The 20,530-nt window shown below is 47.1% G+C and overlaps 2 protein-coding genes across 2 annotated transcripts; both read right to left on the reverse strand.

Moving 5' to 3' along the window:
* Positions 1-10,071: 10,071 nt before the first annotated feature.
* Positions 10,072-12,765, reverse strand: OR1K1 (olfactory receptor family 1 subfamily K member 1; the record flags this gene model as incomplete). The annotated part of the gene is given in 3 exon segments (XM_082843733.1): positions 10,072-10,335; positions 10,339-11,048; positions 12,648-12,765. Coding segments are annotated over 3 exon segments (1,092 nt in total).
* Positions 12,766-16,061: 3,296 nt separating this feature from the next.
* On the reverse strand, positions 16,062-17,042 carry OR5C1 (olfactory receptor family 5 subfamily C member 1; the record flags this gene model as incomplete). Its single annotated transcript, XM_082843734.1, is given in 3 exon segments — positions 16,062-16,381; positions 16,384-16,859; positions 16,861-17,042. Coding segments are annotated over 3 exon segments (978 nt in total).
* Positions 17,043-20,530: the final 3,488 nt, after the last annotated feature.

Here is a 20,530-nt window from a genome sequence, read left to right on the forward strand (position 1 = left end):
TCGGCACACTTTTCACAAGCCCTCTAAGTGATTCTGAGGCTGGTTCAAGTTTGAGCATCACCAACCTGTGGGTTGAGGTGAGTGACAGCAGCTCTCACAAAACAAGGGCTCACTGCTGTTGGTTTCCTTTTTTATTTGAGTAGGGGGAGGGAGGAGTTAAAAATAGGACAGCATTGGGTTGAGAGTCCGCCTGGTGGCGCAGTGGCGCAGTGGTTGAGAGTCCGCCTGCCGATGCAGGGGACGCGGGTTCGTGCCCCGGTCCGGGAGGATCCCACATGCCGCGGAGCGGCTGGGCCCGTGAGCCATGGCCGCTGAGCCTGTGTGTCCGGAGCCTGTGCTCCGCAACGGGAGAGGCCACAGCAATGAGAGGCCCGCGTTCCGCCAAAAAAAAAAAAAAAAAAAATAGGACCGCATTCAGATCACTTCTCTTCCTCTTTGTTTATGTGATCCTCCTTTTTCGTCATAGACTTGGGGGAGGGAACAAGAAACTAATATTTGTCTATTACAAACTGTCTCAGTAGTTTTCCGGATCTCCCTTTCCTCTGGAATGAAAGTTCTGTGAAGGCATGGACTTTATTTTCCTCCATGTGTGTGGTATAACTTCTGTTCACGCTGGGAACAGGCTGACATTTACAGCTTTGTGGGCAAGATAGCTGAGCTCCTCCATACCTCAGTCTCCTCATCCGAGGAGTGGAGATGAGTAACATAATTCATGTAAAATACCTAGAACACAGCCTTCAAATAAGTGCTGTTTTTATTTTTATTATTTTTAAAAATATTTATTTATTTGGCTGCACTGGGTCTTAGTTGCAGCACACAGGATCTTTAGTTGTGGCATGCGGGATCTATCTAGTTCCCTGACCAGGGATCGAACCTGGGCCCCCTGCATTGGGAGCGCAGAGTCTTAACTGCTGGACCACCAGGGAAGTCCCCCCCCCTTTTTTTTTTTTTTTTTTAAGAATAACTGCTGTTTTTTATCATCCCCAGGGCCCACACCTGGGCTTGGTGCTTGGTAAGAATTATTGAGTGTTTAATAATGAACATATGGGCACATTGAAGGCCACATCCTTTCAAGGTAAGAAGTAGTAACTTTTCAAAGATGAAGAAACTAAGACTTAGCAGAGTTAGGTAACTATTCCAAGTTGCATAGCTAGTGGGCAGGGCAGGGTTTAAAATCAGGTCTGTGTAGTTCCAAAATTTCTACTATTTCCATGATGCATGCTAGTTCTTGGTGGAGAAAGCACAATGATCAAATATCAATAAAATGATCGACTAGAAAAAAGGTAGTGGAGAGAACAGGTTGGAGGAGGAAAAACAGGGAGAGAATTTTAAGAAGAGAGAAAAAGGAGTGAAGCTGGGTGGAGACCTGGGTCTCCTAGGCTGGCCTGTGTTTCATGTCAGAAACTCTTCCGTCTGGACTGTGGCTGTGACCTGCCATGTACCCCCGAGGCAACCCCCTTTCCTCCATGACTCCACAAAGGTCCTTCCTCCCAAAGTCCCTTTATACCCCCCGCCCACACTGTCACCCACATCCGGCTACGGGTGGCAACGATTGGGAGTACAGTGAACATGAACTCTAGCCCTCTCCCTGACCAGCTGTGTGCCCTAGAATAAGTCTCTTCCTCTCCCAGGGCCTCAGTTTCCCCACTTGTAAGATGAGAGGTTGCATTAGATGATTATGTAAGACATAGCTCTCAAATTTTATGAATCAATGAATTTTAAAGAATCTACTGTTGCCATCACACTATCATTCTGTATTGATATTTGGTTTAATTTAATGAAAAATGTAAACTTTTTCCTTAGTTGTGAGATGTGACAGTCCCGGTGACTTGAATGACCTTGTCTTCCTTTCCCGTAGGGTAACCCCATCTTCAGCATGTGTGGTTGCCTGAGTATTCATTTACACATTAGACTATGAAGTCTTTGGGGACAGGGAGTGTGTCTCATCATTTCAAGTCTCTGATCTGAGTTGACATAAGTGAATGTTTGCTGCTTAAGTGGGGAAGATCCCCAAGGCTGGAGTAGGCTGGAATTCACCACAATAAGGTAGAAGACTATCTGTTATATAGCTTTTCCAGGCGCGTTATATGTTTTTTTTTCAGCAGCATTTTTATTTATTTTATTTTATCTTTTTTATTAGTTATACATTTTATACATATTAGTGTATATATGTCAAGTGTTATATGTTTTTAATCAGAGGTGTACTACCTATGCTCACTGAGACCCAGATAACAAATTCAAGTTAAGCTCCCAGCCCTGCCAAAGCCTGCGGAAATGCTGGTTATAACCGATATGACCACATGGTGGCAGCAGAGGAGAGGGAACGAATTTCTTGTGTGTGTGCTGTTAAATCAGCAGAGCCACAGACTTTGGGACCTGTGGGTGATGTCTAGCACCATATACGAATCATTTTATTTACTTATTTTCTTTCTTTCTTTTTGCGGGCTGCTCCACGGGCCTGCGGGATCTAAGTTCCCCGACCAGGGACTGAACTTGGCCGTGGCAGTGAAAGCCCAGAATCCTAACCACTAGGCCACCAGGAACTCCCCGAATCATTTTAGAGAATTTGTTTTTAGGAAAGAGACCCAGAAAGTACCACATTCACATGCTTTCTTAATGAGTAATGAAAAAAAAAATGTAGTTTCATGAATAAACATACATACACTTAACTTTCATATTATGCTCAGTTAAGGCTGAGGGGAAGTCCAGCCAGGAAGAGAAGAGGAAAGCAGTGGACACCCACCAGTCCCGAGTCCCAAGGACCTCAGGTTAGAGCACAGCGTTTGTGTCCAAATCCCAATCCCGATGTCTTCTTGTCTCTGTCTCCTCTGCTTGTGGTGATGTGAGTGACCAACATGTAGTTTGACTTACTTTGTGCCAGGTCATTGTTCTAAGCACTTGGTATGTATTTTCTTAGATAATTCTGGTAACAACCCCTGAGAGATATTATTACCCTCATTTTATAGTTAAGCAGTTTGCCCAAGGTCAATCATCTAGTAAACAGTAAAGTCAGGACTTAAACCCAGAACCTGGAGCTCAGGAGTCAGGATCTTAGTACTGTTTGGCAGCCTCTCCTATGAACAGGCTTTAATAATGTTCACCCAGAAAGACTTCTGGAAAGAGATGAGGGGTGCCTGTCCAATGGTTGGTGTTATGGACTGAATCGTGTCCACCCTAAATCCCTAACCACCCCCCAAATGTGACCGTAGTTGGAGACAGGGCCTTTCAGGAGGTAATTAAGGTAGAATGAGGTCATAAGGGTGAGGCCCTAATCTGATATGACGGGTGTCCTTATAGGAAGAGGCAAAGGCACCAGAGCAGGAAGAGAGCTCTTCTCACCAGAAGCCAAACCTGATGGCACCTTGATCTTAGATTTCCAGCCTCCAGAACAGTGAGAAATAAATGTCTACTATTTAAGTCACCCACTCTATGGTATATTGTTACAGTAGCCAAAGCTGACTAAGACACTGAATTCCGGTAATTTCTACAAAGTCAATAGAGAAGAGAGAAATACGATACCTCAAACTTATTTTAAAGGAGAGTTGGCAAGTGTATGGCTGTTAGCAGAACAGATACCATCTTGGGCACTTACAGTTTCTCCTGTCCTTCCGCCGACCCTACCCAGGGCTCTACTGTGCAGTGAATCACTTCTCTGTCGTCAAGGGCTTTGGTTGTAATAGATATTGTTTAATAATCATTAGGACCAGGTAGCCTCTACGCTCTGTTAGTCCCCAAACAATGACGAAAAGCTTCCCTGATGTGTTCCCAGCACCCATGTAGCTAGTTACTCATTTATAAATCTTAACTTAGGAATGCACATCCTGTTTCCAAGCACCTACTCCCATGCCCTGGGTTAACTACAAATTGTCCTAAAGGCCCTTTGGTGGTGCTGGGTTCAGCCTCCAATGCTTCTGGATCATTTTCTGCCCGATCCCACCCTGTGAGTAAGTTACCCTACAATAAACTGTGTTGATTATTTGGAACTGCCTTCCTCGTTTTTCGGTCTCAAGATGCCTTCTCAGTTTGGTGGGTACTTTTCGTTCCCTCTGCGTCCTCCAACAGTAGGAATCACAGAAACCTCTTCTCTCCAGTGTTCATCATAACTGTCCATGTTTTCCAGAGTTGTATATTTCCTACAGCCTTCATGTCACCTCTGAACACTTCCCAACCAGTTCAGACTTTTTAAAAGCAGGGATGCCACATCCCTTTTGGCAATCTCAAGTTTTACATGATTTAGGTCAGTGATTCTATTGGTGTGCCCCGCAGACCACCTGCATCAAAATCACCTAGCATGTTTATTCAAAACTCAGTCCCATCCCTGGTGGCGCAGTCATTAAGAATCTGCCTGCCAATGCAGGGGCCAGGGGTTTGAGCCCTGGTCGGGGAAGATCCCACATGCCGCGGAGCAAGTAAGCCCGTGAGCCACAACTACTGAGCCTGTGTGCCACAACTACTGAAGCCTGAGCACCTAGGGCCCATGCTCTGCAACAAGAGAAGCCACCGCAATGAGAAGCCTGAGCACCGCAATGAAGAGTAGCCCACACTCACCGCAATGAGAGAAAGCCTGCGCACAGCAACGAAGACCCAACGCGGCCAAACAAAAACAAAAACAAAAACGCAGTCCCAGCCCTCACCCAGGCCCTACTGATTCAGAAAGTTTGGGGGTGGAGAATAGAATGTGCATTTTAATAAGCGTGCCATGTGAGTCTGATGCGTGGTCAGTAGATTTGGATACGAAGCGGGTGAGGGGAGGGCTTTTATCGTTTCAGCCCAGAGACAGATCTGTGCTCAAATAATGATTCTACCACTTTCTAGTTTGGAGCCTTGGGCAAGTTACCTCCCTGAGCTGCAATTTCCTCATCTGTAAAGTGAGCATAATAATGTGTGCTGCACAGATTTTTAGGAGTATCAAATGATACGATGAGTGCAAAGCCACCAGCACCAAATCTGGTCTATATTTAGTAAATTTCCTATCTTGTCATTGTGGTTTCTGAGGTCTGTGGTCACTTGATTTCATGATATGTGTGGTGATGGTCTTGGTCGTGGGTTCACCAACTCTCAGTTGTTCTGTGTTTCCTAGAGAGAGGAAGGGGTGGGATGGTGGTGTCTGTCTATGTGTGGGGTCTGGCTACTTGCCAAATAGGCTGACTTGATCAGTTGTGCTCATTTTATCCTTCCAGCCTTTGCTAATTTCCATTTCCCTTCCCAGCAGGGAAGAGCTGAAAATGTTCCAGGGTAGGTTGAATCTGAGCGTGGGAGTGATTACAAAGTCTCCCCAAGAAGGCAACCAAGAGATGACCCTGACCCTCTACAGAGAAAAAATTGATCTCGTTATGAGATCTGAAAGGGGGAAGAATGGCTCTACTTCCAGGAGCACCTCCTCAAATGGAAGGACATGACTAATTCCCTCAAAGAATCCTCGGTAGATTGGCAGAGCCTTGAGGGCAGAAACATGCTCAAAACAAGAATGTAAATCCCCAAAAGCAAAGAGAGAAAGCAAGTGTGCATTGGCAGCTCAGTCCTCAGGGCATTGAAGGGGCCGGGATGCGCTCCACTGGAGACAGATGCAGGTATCAGACACGGTTATGGGAGCTTCATCGGCTTGTGTTACCGTGTAACACATCACTCCCAAAACTCAGTGGCTTAATATTTTCACTCCAGTGTCAATGGGATAGCCTGGGCTTGTTCTTGTGTTTGCAGGTCAGCTGGGGGCTCTGTTCTGCGCTGGTCTTGCCTGGGTCACCTTGACTGGAGCTGCTCTGCTCTGTGTGTGTTTTATTCTCTGCTAGGGACCAGTGGGCTAGCTGAGCATGTCCTTCTCATGACAAAGAGAGAAACACAAGAGAACAAGCCGAATACCTTAGCCTCTTTTAATGCCTGTGTCATGCCTCCTAATATCTTATTGGCCAAAGCAAGGTGGATGGCTGAACCCAGAGTCAGAGATGGAAGGCAAGGTTATGTGGCCAAGGATGCGGGGATGGGTGAACTGGAGCTATTCATGTCAGCTATCAGAATCCTCAACTCTCCCTTCAATGACTCCCAATCTCCAGTCATTGCTCCCTCTTTGATGCTTCTATAATCTGCATTGCAGTTATGTATGTGAGGGCAAGGACTGTCTATAGCCCTAATGCCCAGTATGTAATCATAACAGAGAGAGAGAGAGAGAGAGAGAGAGAGAGAGAGAGCAAAAAGGGAAGGAAGTAGGAACACAAGTAACAAAAAAGAGAAAACAGGGAAGGCACATCAGGGTAAAGGGAGCAGAGGAAACAGGACAAAAGAGACATGAAAAGGGTAAGTTAGGGAAGCACCCCTAGTTCAGAGTGAGCTAAATTGCTTGCTGATAAACAGCGTCTTGGAATATTGATCCGTTCCTAGTATTGTAAAGCAGTCATTTTCACAATGAGAAAGAGACTTTATGTTTTAATTTTCACGTCTAATGGCTGCATTTTCCCTGTGGCAGCCCTTGCATGAAAGAAGACTTGGGTTATAGAAATTTTTTTGGTCCCCTTAGGAGTAATCAATTTACCATTTATGATCAGAGCCTCTTTCACTACTAAGATCTCTCCAATTGCTGTACCTCTGGAATGAAGGCTGAAACTTTATAATGCAGAAAGATTGCATTAGAAACGAGGCTGGAAAGGCAGACTCAGATTCTTTCCTTGAAATGTAATTGTTTATTTTTTCTGGATGACGTGGTTCCTAGTGCCACATATTATCAGAATAAACCGAAGGGTTGGTGATATCAGTGCTGGGAGGATAGCCTAGGTTGATTCTGAAATGGTGAGAAGTCATTTCAGGACAACGTCAGGGAATGTGGTGGGTGAAGAGAAGCAGATTTCCTTGTGCAGCTCAAAGTCCTTCTGAAGAGGGACTGCAGATTCCCTGGAGCTGAAGCAACCTCCCTGGGATAAGTGTCATCTCTTCCAAGGGAACCGCTTGGAAGTAAGTCCATCATTTGCATACCTTTGCTTAAGGTGTTAAAAATTATTCATGTGAAAAAGATGCAGGCATAATTCTTCAGTGGATTTATGAACTCTTTAGTGGTTTTTCTTGACTGGGGATGGGGGAAGGATTCCTCTTCTTGTCTCCAGGTCAGTATCATTTTTTAGGGCTTCCTGAGGTAAAACAAGAGGCCAGATCCAGGTGGGGGTGGGATGGGAATGGGGCCCGGGGACGCATAGGCCTGGTGACTGAGGCTATCTGTGTGCCCACCATTCCCCTCTCTTGCCTGTCTTACTGGGGGTCTGGAACTGATCAGGCATCATCTAGCCCGGCGCCTGGCACATAGAAGATGGTCAATAACTATTTATTAACTTGAATTGAGTGACGGTTTGTGGTGTGGTAGAGAGAGCATGATACTGAGAGTCAGGAGAACTGGGACTTAAATTGCCTGGTGGAGCAAACCAGGACAAGCCTCCTTTCTTCTCCGAGCCTCAGTTTCCCTACATTCAAACTGGGGATTTCTCCCTGGGCCATCGTGAGACCTGAGAGCACTTGTGATACTGGTCACAGTCATCCCGTAGAAGGCACTGACCATGCTGGGGCAGAGACCGCGTGCCTTGGTCAGAGACCAAGGGCAGAGGCCAGGCTGTGCTACAGCGTGGGTGGCGGGGACCACCCCCCTGCAGAGCTGTGGCCTCTTTGGGGGGCTGACATCTGAGTAGGATGACCAAGTCAAGGCTGGCGGCCCAGAAGAAAGAAGCATCGACCGTCCCCTGAGCCCCAGAGGACCCCTTTCCCCTTACACACAAATATCACCTGGAAGGAGAACAGAGGACAGACAAGGTGACAGCATAGCACATGCATATTCTCTGTCCAGGTTCTAGAGACACAGAGAGAACTCAGGCAAGGTCCCTGATGGCCAGGAGATGACCCACGTTACGCCATAGGGCGGGGCTGATGGTACAGGTGTTGAATGGGTGATAAGCACCAGGACCAGTGTGTTTGTGACACTTTAGAGAGGCGGAGGGAGGAAGCAGTGGCGGGACTATTGATAGAGTCGTGAGGATCTGACATCAACCTGGGCCTGCGGGTGCGGGTGGAAGGAAGGTGGACCGGGAAGGAATGGTCTCATGTTATTGCAGGACCAAGCGATAGGGTGCTGGCGGGCCAAGCCGTTGACTCTGTGTGACCCGGGCAGGTCCCTTAACCACTCTGGGTCTCATTTTCCCAATTTATCAAGTGAAGGGGTTGTCTTAGATCAGGGGCCCCTCAGGGCACTGAGGAAGAGCATCGGGGAGGCTGAGAAGATGGGCTCCAGGCCTCTGACCCTTGTTCCATCTACACTGTACAGCTTTTCCCCCTTCATTTTGGATAGTATGTTTCTGGGTAAGATTTCATTGAAGAAAAGAGTTGCGGTTTTCTGTTTTGTTTTGCTTTCTAAAGCCACTGGTCTAAAGACCTTTAAGTTTCCTTTCAGCTGTAAACAGCGTAGGACAGCAGTTCCAGGGCCAGGTGGTGGCAGGCTCGTTAGTGGGAGCTGGGAGGGACAGCTAACCCAGCCCTAGGACCTCTGCAGCCGCCCTCCTCTCTAGATAGGGGGGTGGGGAGGGGAGGCAGGTGGGGTGCCGGAGTGGGTACAGATTTCTGGGAAAGACGGACAGAAAAGCTCCCTGCTTCGTAAACCTGTTTGGTAAAAATTTGGGCTCACTGTGAGGGCCTTTCAGACCCCAAAACGGGTCCTCACCCGAGACAGTACACCTGCCCCGGTCTGGGGTTTCTTCCTGCAAGTTCTTCCACTGAGGCTCCCAAAGCCGGGGCCTGAGGTCTATGGGGCCCTGGGAAAATGCAGCTGAGGGGCCTGAGGAGCAGACGAGCTTGCTCGGGCTCTGCTACTGACTAACTCAGCACCTTCGAGCCTCCGTTTCCTCACTCGTAAAGTGGCAATAAAAGTACCCGCGCTTGGGCTTCCCTGGTGGCGCAGTGGTTGAGAATCCGCCTGCCGACGCAGGGAACGCGGGTTCGTGCCCCGGTCCGGGAAGATCCCACATGCCGCGGAGCGGCTGGGTCCATGAGCCATGGCCGCTGAGCCTGTGCTCCGCAACGGGAGAGGCCACAGCAGTGAGAGGCTCGCGTACCAAAAAAAAAAAAAAAAAAGTACCCGCACTTATTGTGGGTAAAAATAAGTGAAGTGCAGGGACTTCCCTGGCGGTCCAGTGGTTAAGACTCCACGCTTCCAATGCGGGGGGTGTGGGTTCGATCCCTGGTCAGGGAACTAAGATCCCACCTGCCACGTGGCCAAAAAATAAAAATTAAAAAAAGAAAGTGAAGTGCAGACATACTATAAAAACGTAAAAAATTACCCCTTGCATATCTGCTCCTGATACCTGTGCCCCGTCCCTTCTCTACCTTGCTTAATTTAATTCAATTTATTGATTTACGGTTCATGCCTAAAGCATACCGCTAGCACGGAATGCCGGAGGTAGCTGAACAGGCAGCATCACAGCAAACAAGTACAAGAACAAAGGGTTAGACAAATGGACAGCTTCTAAGTACTCATGAACATAAAAAATACAGTCGTTATTCATCTCAGATTCCCAGAGTGCCTCCTATGTGCCAAACTGGGTTCACTAGGTGAGGTCAACCCCTGACACGTGGGTATGTGAATTTTTGTCTCTGTCTCAGACAGTTGAGAAGAAGTCAGTGTTTTGAGAAAACATGGTGATGTGATGGAAAACAAAGTGCCAGTTCCCTGGGTGGCATAGCCTCCCATACAGCTTTAAGCCCTATACAGCAGAAAATGGTAGCCTGCTCTGCAAATGCCTGGGAGTGACTGTTAGAAGAGGGCGTGATGTGGCCGAAAGGGCCCAGGTTTTGCCACCTAAAAATGGTGTAAACTTAGGAAGGTCAAATCTAACTTTGAGCCCCAGTTTCCTAATCTATGAAACTGGGTCATAAAATCTGCTTGCCCGGTCGTTGCAGAATAAAATCAGATCGGGCAAGGATCTGCTTCACGGTAGCCCTCGGAAAGGCATCTCCATTATGACGGTTTTGGAAAAAGCACAGAGCGGATGATTGCATTCATGAGTGTCGCTGTGGGAGATGCGGTCTGTCCTTGGTGGGGTCCAGGCCTCAGGAGTCACCAGCTGAGATCCTTTGCCGAGTGAAAAGGGCTCTGAGCAGCCCCTGCACATCGCGATTCCGGAGGCTGTAGATGACAGGGTTCAGCATAGGCGTGACGACAGTGTACGTGACGCTGGCCACTCGGCCCCACTTGGCCTCATACCGGGACATGGGCTGGAAGTAGACTGCAGTGACTGTCCCGTAGAAGAGGCCCACCATGGCCAGATGGGAGCCACAGGTGGACAGCTGGAGCCCCGCAGCTGCGATGGCCCCCTAGGAGGCGAAGATGAGTAGGAAGGGAGTGACTACCACTGCGGCACCCTCGGTGAAGGTGACAAGCTGGAAGTGGCGGGTGTCAGAGCACAAGAGCCTTAAGAGAGGCTGGTGGTCACAGAAGAAGCGGGGCGCTTGGTGGGAGGCACAGAAGGACAGGTGGGCCATAAGCAGGATATGCAGGAGGGAGTGGACATGGGACACGAGCCACTCAGTCCCCACCAACGCTGTGCACACAGCCCGGGACATCCTCGTGGCATAGCGGAGGGGGTGCCGGATGGCCACGTAGCGGTCATAGGCCATGGAAGCCAGGAGGCAGCTGTCAGTTACACCCAGGGCAAAGAAGAAGTACATTTGGGTCAGGCAGCCAGCCAGGGAGATGGAGCGGTCATGGGCCATCAGGTTGGCCAACATCTTGGGTACAGTAATGGAGGTAAAGCAGAGGTCAGCAAAGGACAGATGGGCCGGCAGGAAGTACATGGGTGCATGAAGGGCTGGACTGGCTCGGATGACGGCCACAATGAGTCCATTACCCAGGATGCCCGCCACATTCAGGACCAAAAATAGGACAAAGAGAGGTCGCTGCTGTCCAGGATTTGTTGTTAGTCCTAGTAGGGTGAATGGAGTTCCTTCTGAAGTCTCATTGGCAGCATCCACGGCTGGGCTGCTTCTTTGTCTGGGACCCCAGGGGTTCCATTCTACTGCTGGGTCATCTCCCCAGTGTCAAAGGAAAAGGGTGAAGGGCCACTAAGTTGCTCAAGGCTTTCTGGCCATGAGGGAAATCATGGGTTTGGAGTCAGACAGCCTTGTTGCTACACACAGGTGTGGACCATGTGCAAATCATTTTTCCCCCCTGAATCTTCTTCCTTTCCAGGCCTTAGGTTCCCCATCAGTAAAGTAAGGGAGCTGAACCAGAGGACCTTGAAGGCTGCTTCCAACTTGGATACTTTGTGATTTGAAGCAAAAACAGACAAAAACATTGCCCAGGATGTGGACCAGAGAAGGAAGAAAACACAAAAGAAAAGATCAAACAGAGAGAGGATCAAAATCAGGGAGAGATTTGACCAATGGGCATTTATTTCAGGAAAGTCAGAGTGGAAAAGAAAACCCAGATGGAAGCAAGGAACTTATCAAAGAAATAAAAATTCCAAACATTAAGGGCACACATATATTGACATGGATGTAAACCTACAGCACCCAAATGCAAACATGATGTTTTAGAACACTGAGGGACAAAAGAAGAACCCATCACTCCCAGGGATGTGAGGATCTGATGATGTTCAGATACCCAGACTGCCATCCAATATGTCATCAACAGTAGATGATGGGACGCAGCTGGGCAATATCATCAAATTCTGAAGAAAAACACCGATTTTGAACCTAGAATTCTATCCTAAACCAAAATATTAATCAAGTATGAGAAAGGAATAAAGAAATCTTCAGACTTGCAAAAACAAAAACAAAAAAAGAGCCAAAGAACCTGGATGACTCCCTGTATCCCTGGAAAACTCTTCCCATGAAATCAAACACTTACAGCATCAAACAGATGCACACCCTTTATGGGAAACTCATGCAGACAGATGGATACACCTGCCAGATGCAGAGACTTGACTCTTAAGGACAGAGGCAACTTGTTTCAATGCCTCCATTTTTTCCTGTCTGAATCTCACTGCAGAAATCTTGGGTGATTATCCAAGAGGGGGGTCTTAAAAGGAGAGGGATTTTAGGATAGTTTTCCTGAAGGCTATGCTGAGGCCATCTCTGCAGGAGAATGATCTCTTACTTTCTTTTCACATCCTTCTCTCTATTAAAATAAAATAAAGACCCTTCCTACCCTGTTGTCTTCCTTTTCCTCCTCCATTGGGTAAGAAGAATTTCTGGCTTTGGATCCCTGAAGAACATTTTTTTCTCAAATTTACAATCACGTCCCACTGTCCAGGAAGGTAAGAGGATCGGGGCGAGAGGGTGAGAGGGAGTGGGAAAGCTTGCTTACGAATTGGCTTTTTCAGAAACTGGACCTACTCTGACCCGTGTTTAAATTGGCCTCAATAAACATACGGATACACGGAGCTGTTTGCAGAAATTCAACTGTAATCACAAATACACCGGTGCAGACATGCAGGCATGTGCAGCCTCCAGCTGTGCTCTGCAAATACACAGGCACGATCGATCACACACAGAAATGTGGACACTGACATCTGAGTAAGCAGACAAGTGTAACCACAAGACCCGCAGACCCAGACCATCCTACACATAAACAGAGGGTCCAAAGCAATCACAAAATAGCACTGAGGCCAGAGGGTGACGCTCACTTACAGACTCCTGTTCACGGGGGCACCTGGCACCGTGCACAGCTACTGGGACATGCACGTTCATGCTTCCTCTGAGCACGTAGTCTGTCAGCTCTCTACCAGTGCCCGTCCACTCCATCCCGGCCCACCCTGTCACACCCCGTCACACAATCACATCTTCCGGCACAGCCCCAGGGGTCCACGGCCTCTCAACTTCACACACATGGCTACACTCACATAGGCTCGTGCTGGGTCACAGCAGAGATGTACCACCCTAGAGGAGCACGTCCACATACACACCACCTCCTCCTCCCCCAGTGATGCTATCGGACAGTGATGGGGACGCACAGTCTCAGCCTCACACAAACAGCACCCGCTCTCACACTCACATGTACAGCTCATGCCCACAGCCACGTTCAAGAGGACAGATTCGTACACTCTCCCGCCTGGCCACTTGCCGCAAGTGTTCCTTCTGGCTTCTCCACATCACAGGAGGGAGCAGCAGCGAGGACCAAGTGTAGCCCGTCACTGAAGGGTCTGGGGAGGGAGTTATTGGCCACACTTATGGGGTTTGGGGCCTTGGGAGTACCTTAGCTTCTCCCAGAGACAGCACCCCTTCCCCTGGCCCTCATTCCTGGGGTGGGAGGCAGCTTGGCTCTGGGGTTTGTTATTCTTTCTCTCTAGAGCCCAGTTTGATGGGGGTAGGGGTGGTTGGTACCACCTTCAACTCAGGGGCCTCAGGAGCCCCGTGCATCGTGAAACTGCTGCTCCCCGGTCCCTGTCTTGTGGAGGCCAGAGCTGACTCCTGAACCCCAAGTCCGGGGTTTACAGCAGTGGCTTCTGGAGCCAACTGTCTTGTCCCCTCAACTTTTGCTGAGGCTTCTTGTAGGAAGTGTAAGAGTGTGGGAAGGATTGTGCCTCTGAGGACTGTGCAATAATATGCCTGAGTGACTGTGGGGTGTGTGTGTGTGTGTGTGTGTGTGTGTGTGTGTGCCTGGGTGTGAAATGATCAATGTCTCTGTCAAACAAAATGTGTCTATGAGCTTGAGTGTGTGTCTGAATGTGCAGCTGTGCCTCTGTCTGTGTGGACGGCAGGGACAACCTGAGAGTGTTTCTTTGTGCATGAAGGTTTCCGATAGGGGACTGGGTCTGTGTTGCAGGGGCTATATGTTCCCATGTGTGTTTGTAGCATTCCAGCTGGGAATGGCTTTGCATGACTCAGCGTCAGAACAACCATGAAGGGTGATTTTGAACGTATGAACTTTCAATGATTCCCTGCTGCCTACTGAATAAAGTCCCAATTCCCCTACCTGATATCCAGCCCATAGGGTGTCCTTCCCATCCCCAGATCTTCAATCTTCAAACTTCTCTCCACTTCTTTCCCAACACATCTATCTCTAGCTAGTTAAGTTGGTCTCCTTAGAGCCTTTTGTGCACATCGAGCTCATTTTACCTCTGTACCGTTGTGTGTGCTTGTTTTTCCCCCACCGAATACCCCTTTCTTTCAATTCCCACCCATGCTGCAGGGTCCAGCTGATTTTGTGCAATAAGTACCCCAGTCTTCCCCATCCCAAACCTGCTTTTGTCCTAATTGCTTGTCTTAGTAGATGGTGTTGAAGGAGGTTTAAAAAGGGAAATATTTGATCAGAATTGGGGAGCTTTCCTGGGCCTCTTGCTTTGGGAACGAGGATCTGACTGTTTCTCTTCCTTTATCCTCCAGGTCCACTCCTGCCCTGCTCTTGCATGAAGGGGCTTCATGGGCAGAATGCAGTGCCTTGGGCCTTGCCCATGTGCACTGAGTCAGGGAGACAAAGAAAATCTGTCAAAATTGTAAACTCTGGGTATACAAAAATCCCAAGAGTACTGGATCTGAAGGGTCCAGCATGACCTGGAGCACTGTGGTTGCCTTTGCCCTAGAGGTTTATGGAATTTCCTCTCCAGACCCCAACTCTGCCTCTGGATGTTGTAATCTTAACACAAAACAGTCCACACTACCTGACCACGTGCTAATCTGAGCAGACTCATAACCCTCAATGAAACTTAAATCCACCAATACTTAGCTCCTACTATTAAGCTTTAAGAAACATCAACCATTATCCATAACCCTAAATACGTCTTAAAGTGACCCCAAACATGTTGATTTGATACTCAAAAGACTCTTCTTATGCCTTACTTTCATCTAGTTCTGAACCTAGGCTAACTGTAATAATAACTAGACTGTGACGTAAGCTTATCACAAACGTTATCCACATACAACTTAACTTAAATCGAACAGAGCTCTAACATGAGCTAAACTCTAACTCAAATTTAATCTAGCAATAAAAAAAGAAACCTGAATTCTCATCTTAAGTAGTCCTGCCCTTTAACACTAACTATAAAATATTTCTAACGTTTCTTTTTTTTATATTGAAGTACAGTTGACTTACAATGTTGTGTTAGTTTCAGGTGTACAGCAAAGTGATTCAGTTACACACACATGCTTTTTCAGATTCTTTCCCCTTATAGCTTATTACAAAATATTGAGTACAGTTCTCTGTGCTATATAGTAGGTCCTTGCTGGCTATCTGTTTTATATATAGTAGTGTGTACATGTTATTTCTAATATTTCTAATAAGAGCTCAAATTTATCCAAACCCTTACTCCTAAATTTATCCCAAATCCACTATTAATTAGAATCAATCCAAATTGTAAAATTTACATAATTTTAATTCAATCCTAAATTTGTCCATTTGTAACCTAACCCTGGCTTTACCCTAACTCTAACCCTCGTCTTAGCCATAACATGAACGCTAACCATATTCTAACCATAACCATAGATCTGATCCTTCCCTATTCTCTATCACAGCCCTGAAATAAGTTAATCTTGGTCAAATTCTAACCCAACTATAGGATTTTAGGAATGAGCTCATGTATGTGCTGGTGCTGCTTGGCCATTGCCCTGAGAGATGGAATATGTAGGCTAATAGGGAAAGATATTTGCCTCACCAGATTCCACCCCATTCTTTGGCATGAGTGGGTACTGAAGATGTTCTCTTGGGGTCGAGGTGAGCAGGAGCAGACTTACTGGTCATGAAGGACCTCAGAAGAGCAAGAAACACTTGCAGCCAATACGGCTTCTATCTGGTGTTTCTGGGAATCATCCTCTTAGACGTTCAAGTGGAAAATAAACTTAGTAACTGCACCTGGTGACATGCAGGAACTTCCATGTTTTGAACATCGAGGAACCTAAGGCATCTCAACAGCAGATTAACTTGATCTTGATTCTGGCTCTGGGGCTAGATTACTCCAGGTTCCTGTCTCCTGTCTGTAAGTTTCAGTTTCTCCCCTTTTATCCCCCTCAAACAATGACAAGAGACACCCAGCCAGAGGAACCTCCACCTTTACCCACAGTGACCGGGCCCGGGAAGAACTCTCCTCATCTCTTCAGAGTCAGTCCTAACCAGCCTCTCGGACCTCGCACTCGTGCGCCGGCCTCGGACAGCAGCAGTGCTTCCAGTTCCTTCCGAGCACCTCCCTGACCTCTTTGTTGCGGAGGCTGTAGGTGAGCGGGTTGAGAGCTGGGATGACAAGGGTGTAGAACACAGATGCCATCTTGTCAGTGTCCAGGGTGTAGCTGGAGCTGGGGCACAGGTTCATGAAAATGATTGTCCCGTAAAGCACGGCCACGGCCGTGAGGTGGGAGCCACAGGTAGAGGCTGCTCGCCACCGGCCCTTGGCCGAGTGCATGCTGATCATGGCTCCGGCAATGAACCCGAGGAGACGGCGAAAGCCAACACGGTGGCTGTCTGGATGAAGCCACAGACGACGAAGAGGAGAAGTTCACTGAGACTGGTGTCGTTGCAGGAGATGGCCAGCAGTGGAGGGATATCGCAGAGGAAGCTGTTCACCTCCCGAGAGCCGCAGAAGCTCAGGTGGAAGGTGAAGGTCGTGTGGACCACGGCACTCATTGCCCCACCCAGGCCTGATGCTGCCAGAAAGACCAGACACAGACGCCGCGACACGGCAGTGGCGTAGAGAAGAGGGTTTCCGATGGCCACATCGCAGTCATAGGCCATGGATGTCAACTGGCAACACTTGGCATCCGCCAGCCCTGTAAACAAAATCATCTGGAGGGCACAGGCTGCGTAAGGGATGGAGATGCAGGGCAACAGCTGGTCTACGAGCATCTTGGCTCCGATGGCTGAGGAATAGCAGGCATCCAGCAGGGAGAGGTTGGCCAGGAAGAAGTACATGAGTGTGGAACTGGGCGACCACGTAGACTAGCAGCACCATGCCCACATTTCCCAGCAGGCTCACCAGGTAGACGGGCAGGAAGATCAGGATGAGGGTCAGGTGCAGGTCCCAGCGATCTGTGATGCCCAGGAGGATGAACTCCGTAGGGGCACCCCTGGCCCAAGTGAAGTTCTCTGGCATCATCCTGCAGGACAGAGTCTGGGGAGAGACAAAGCAGGAGGGAGGTGAGGGAAAGGTTAGGACCATCACCTGTGAGAAAGCGCTTTGTACTGGGAGACAGGTAGACGTGGGTGTGAGACCTAACTGTGTAATGAAATAGCGGTGTGACCTTGGACAAGCCATATCACCTCTCAAAACCTGTGTTTTTAGTGCTGAGAAGTCACTATCATTTAACCTTCATGAGAGGGGGAATCTTGCCTGTCTTATTCAATTTTGAATCCACAGTTCTGAGAATATTGCCTGGCACATAGTAATTGCTCAGTAAATACGGGCATACCTCATTTTATTGCACTTGGCTTTATCATGCTTCACAGATGGTGTTTTGCTTTTTGCTTATGTTTTTGTTTTTTACAAATTGAAGGTTTTGGCACCATTTTTCTGACAGCATTTGTTCACTTCACGTCTCTGTGTCACATTTCAGCAATAATCACAGTATTTCAAACTTTTTCATCATTATTGTATTTGTTATGGTGATCTGTGATCAGTGATCTTTGATGTTACTATTATGATTCACTGAAGGCTTAGATGATGATTAACATTTTTAGCAATAAAATGTTTTAAAATTAAGGTACATACACTGCTTTTTTTTAGACATAATGCTATTGCACACTTAATAGACTACAGTATAGTGTAAACATAACTTTTATATGTACTGGGAAACCAAAACATTGGTGTGACTTGCTTTGCAATATTGGCTACATTGCATTTGTCTGGAACTGAGCCCACAATATCTCCAAAGTCTGCATGAATTTGTTAAATGCATGAACGATGAATAGGGTAATAGTTGGTGTCTGGACAAGGATTGAAAACTCCATGACTCTATATGCATTCGCCTCTCCAGTTTCCCAAGGAGGAAAAGAAGCAATGAAATGGCCAGTCTCCTGATCCAAAGGGTAACGATTCGCTGTGGGTCTTGAGGTTTGCTGGGAGGACATCTTTCCCCTAGAGTAAGACCTGGGAAGGGAGAGTGCAGCAGTGGTTGGCCTCTGGGGGAGACGGCAAGAAGTAGAAAGAACAGAAGATTTGAATATATTCCAGGGTTGGACTCTTCACCTCCCCAAGTCTCAATTTGCTCATCTGTGTAGGGAGAAAGAAAAAGCTTCAAGGATTCAATGAGATAATGCATATAAAGCAACTCACACAGAGCCTGGCACACAGCAGGCGTTTGATGAAGGATCAGTTAACTGAGTTGAGCTAGACGCCTTGCCTCGATACTAGAAGGAAGCAACTTTAAGGCAACCAGAAGTAGTGTAATTTCCAGAAAATATAACATTGTTTACACCCCTGTGCCTTTTCACTTGTTCCCTCTGCCTAGAACTCATTTCCTCTTTTTGTGTTTGACAAAAACTATCTCGGATGTAAAGCCTTCCCCCGTGACTCAGAGGAAAATAAACTTCTCACTACTTTGTGCTGGCTGCACTGGAGCTTACATCCATCACAGCGTTTCATTATTCTTTTGCACATTTTTTTTTAAGTCTTCATTGAATTTGTTACAATATTGCTTCTGTTTTAAGTTTTGGTTTTTTGGCCGCAAGGCATGTGAGATCCTAGCTCCCGACCAGGGATCGAACCCACACCCCCTGCATTGGAAGGTGAAGTCTTAACCACTGGACTGCCAGAGAAGTCTCAACTGCACATATTTTTTATGTGTCCGTCTCTCCTGTGGGCTTTGAGCTCCTTGATTCAATATTCATTCAACAAATGTTTATTGAGTCCTACTATGTGCTGAGTATGGCCCTGTGATTCATTTTTGTACCTCCAGGGTCTGGTATGTAATCAGTGCTCAATAAATATTAGTCGAATGTATAAAACAGTGAAAAGAATATGAACATTAACAGCATGCAGACCTGGTTTTAAGTCTGGGTTCCACCACTTTCTGCTGTGTAACTTCAGGCAAGTCACTTCACCTCTCTCAGACTGTTTTCTCATTCTAAGGTAGATGTAATATCTCTCTGTTGGAGGGTTCTAAGAGGCAATAAATGTGCAGCACCTAGAACTGAGTACATGCTCTTTCTCCTTCCTTTAAGAGAAGTTTAGATGTTTGGGACCTTCCTGTGGCTGGTGAGGATGATGAAGGTCTTCGTAAAGTGCAACTTGGATGAAAAAAATTTTGATTATATCATATGTTGGTGAGGTTCTGCTGGTGGAAATGTAAATTGAAAATTTGGAGGACAATTTGGCAGTTAACTACAAATGTGTATACCCTAGTGTCTTAGTCTGCTTGGGCTGCTACAACAAAGCACCATAGACTGGGTTGCTTAAACAACAGTTATTTATTTCTTGCAGTTCTGGAGGCTGGGAAGTCCAAGATCAGGGTGCCAGCATGGTTGGATTCTGGTGACGGCCTACTTTTAGACTTGCTGATGGATGCCTTCTTACTTTATCCTTACGTGGTGGAGAGAGATAGAGTGCAAGTTGTCTAGTCTCTTATTATAAGGGCACTAATTCCATCATGAGGACCCCACCCTTAGGACTTTATCTAAACCTAATTACCTCCCAAAGGTCCCACTTCCAAATACCATTACATTCGGGATTAGGGCTTCAACATATAAGTTTTGGAGGGACACAAACATTCAGTCCATAACACCTAGTAATTCTACTTCTTGGTGTTTTGAAAACTCTCACACATGTACACAAGGAGACATGCACAAACGTGCATGCTCTCCTGGACTGTTTGTAATGGCCCAACATTAGCCAATGTCAATAGGCTCGTGGGAGTTAAACAGGAATAGATTTAACTTATATGTATCAATGTGGAGAAATCTTAAAACCACACTGAGATAAAAACATAATTTGTGGAAAAATGTACAGATTGAAGAAAAAGCACAAAACAATAATATATGTCTTAATGTATATGTATACAAAATACACTGATGGTTGCTCCAATCAGAGATAGGATCCTAGCTAAAGGGTCCCAGGACATCTCAAAGGTTTCATCTTCTTTGCCTCATCTCTACATCCAGAGCTGATCCTCCTTATCTTTTAAGACTCAGCTCAGGGATCATTACTTTTTCCCAGGAAGCTTTATCTGAACATCCAACCACCCAACCTCTCATTTCTGGAACCCCACTTACTGGGATCTCTATGTTATAGCTCTAGTCCATCATTTTATAATTACCTAAGTGATGTTCTCCCTCACCTAACTGAGCATTTGAGACCATGCCTAAGTCTTCCCTTTATCCTTAGGGATACAGAATTTTAGGGATCTTCCCCTCTTCCTTGGTGGGATCACACTGGTGGAGGTTAGACAGCCTCCAGGACTAGAAAACTGTGGGGTCCCAGCCCCACCCAACTGTATGGTCTCCATGAATGAAGTCAGCTTGCCAGCTGAAGTTCTGCATCCAGAACCCAGTTGGTGGCAAACCCCTTGTGTATTTCTGTCTGTCCACGTGAAAAGCAAACACCACTCACCTTCACAAAGTGAGGAGCAGAGCTGCATCGAGTGCCTTTCC

This window comes from Leucopleurus acutus, assembly GCF_964270905.1.
Source record: "Leucopleurus acutus genome assembly, chromosome: 7".
NCBI classification, from domain to species: Eukaryota; Metazoa; Chordata; class Mammalia; order Artiodactyla; family Delphinidae; genus Leucopleurus; species Leucopleurus acutus.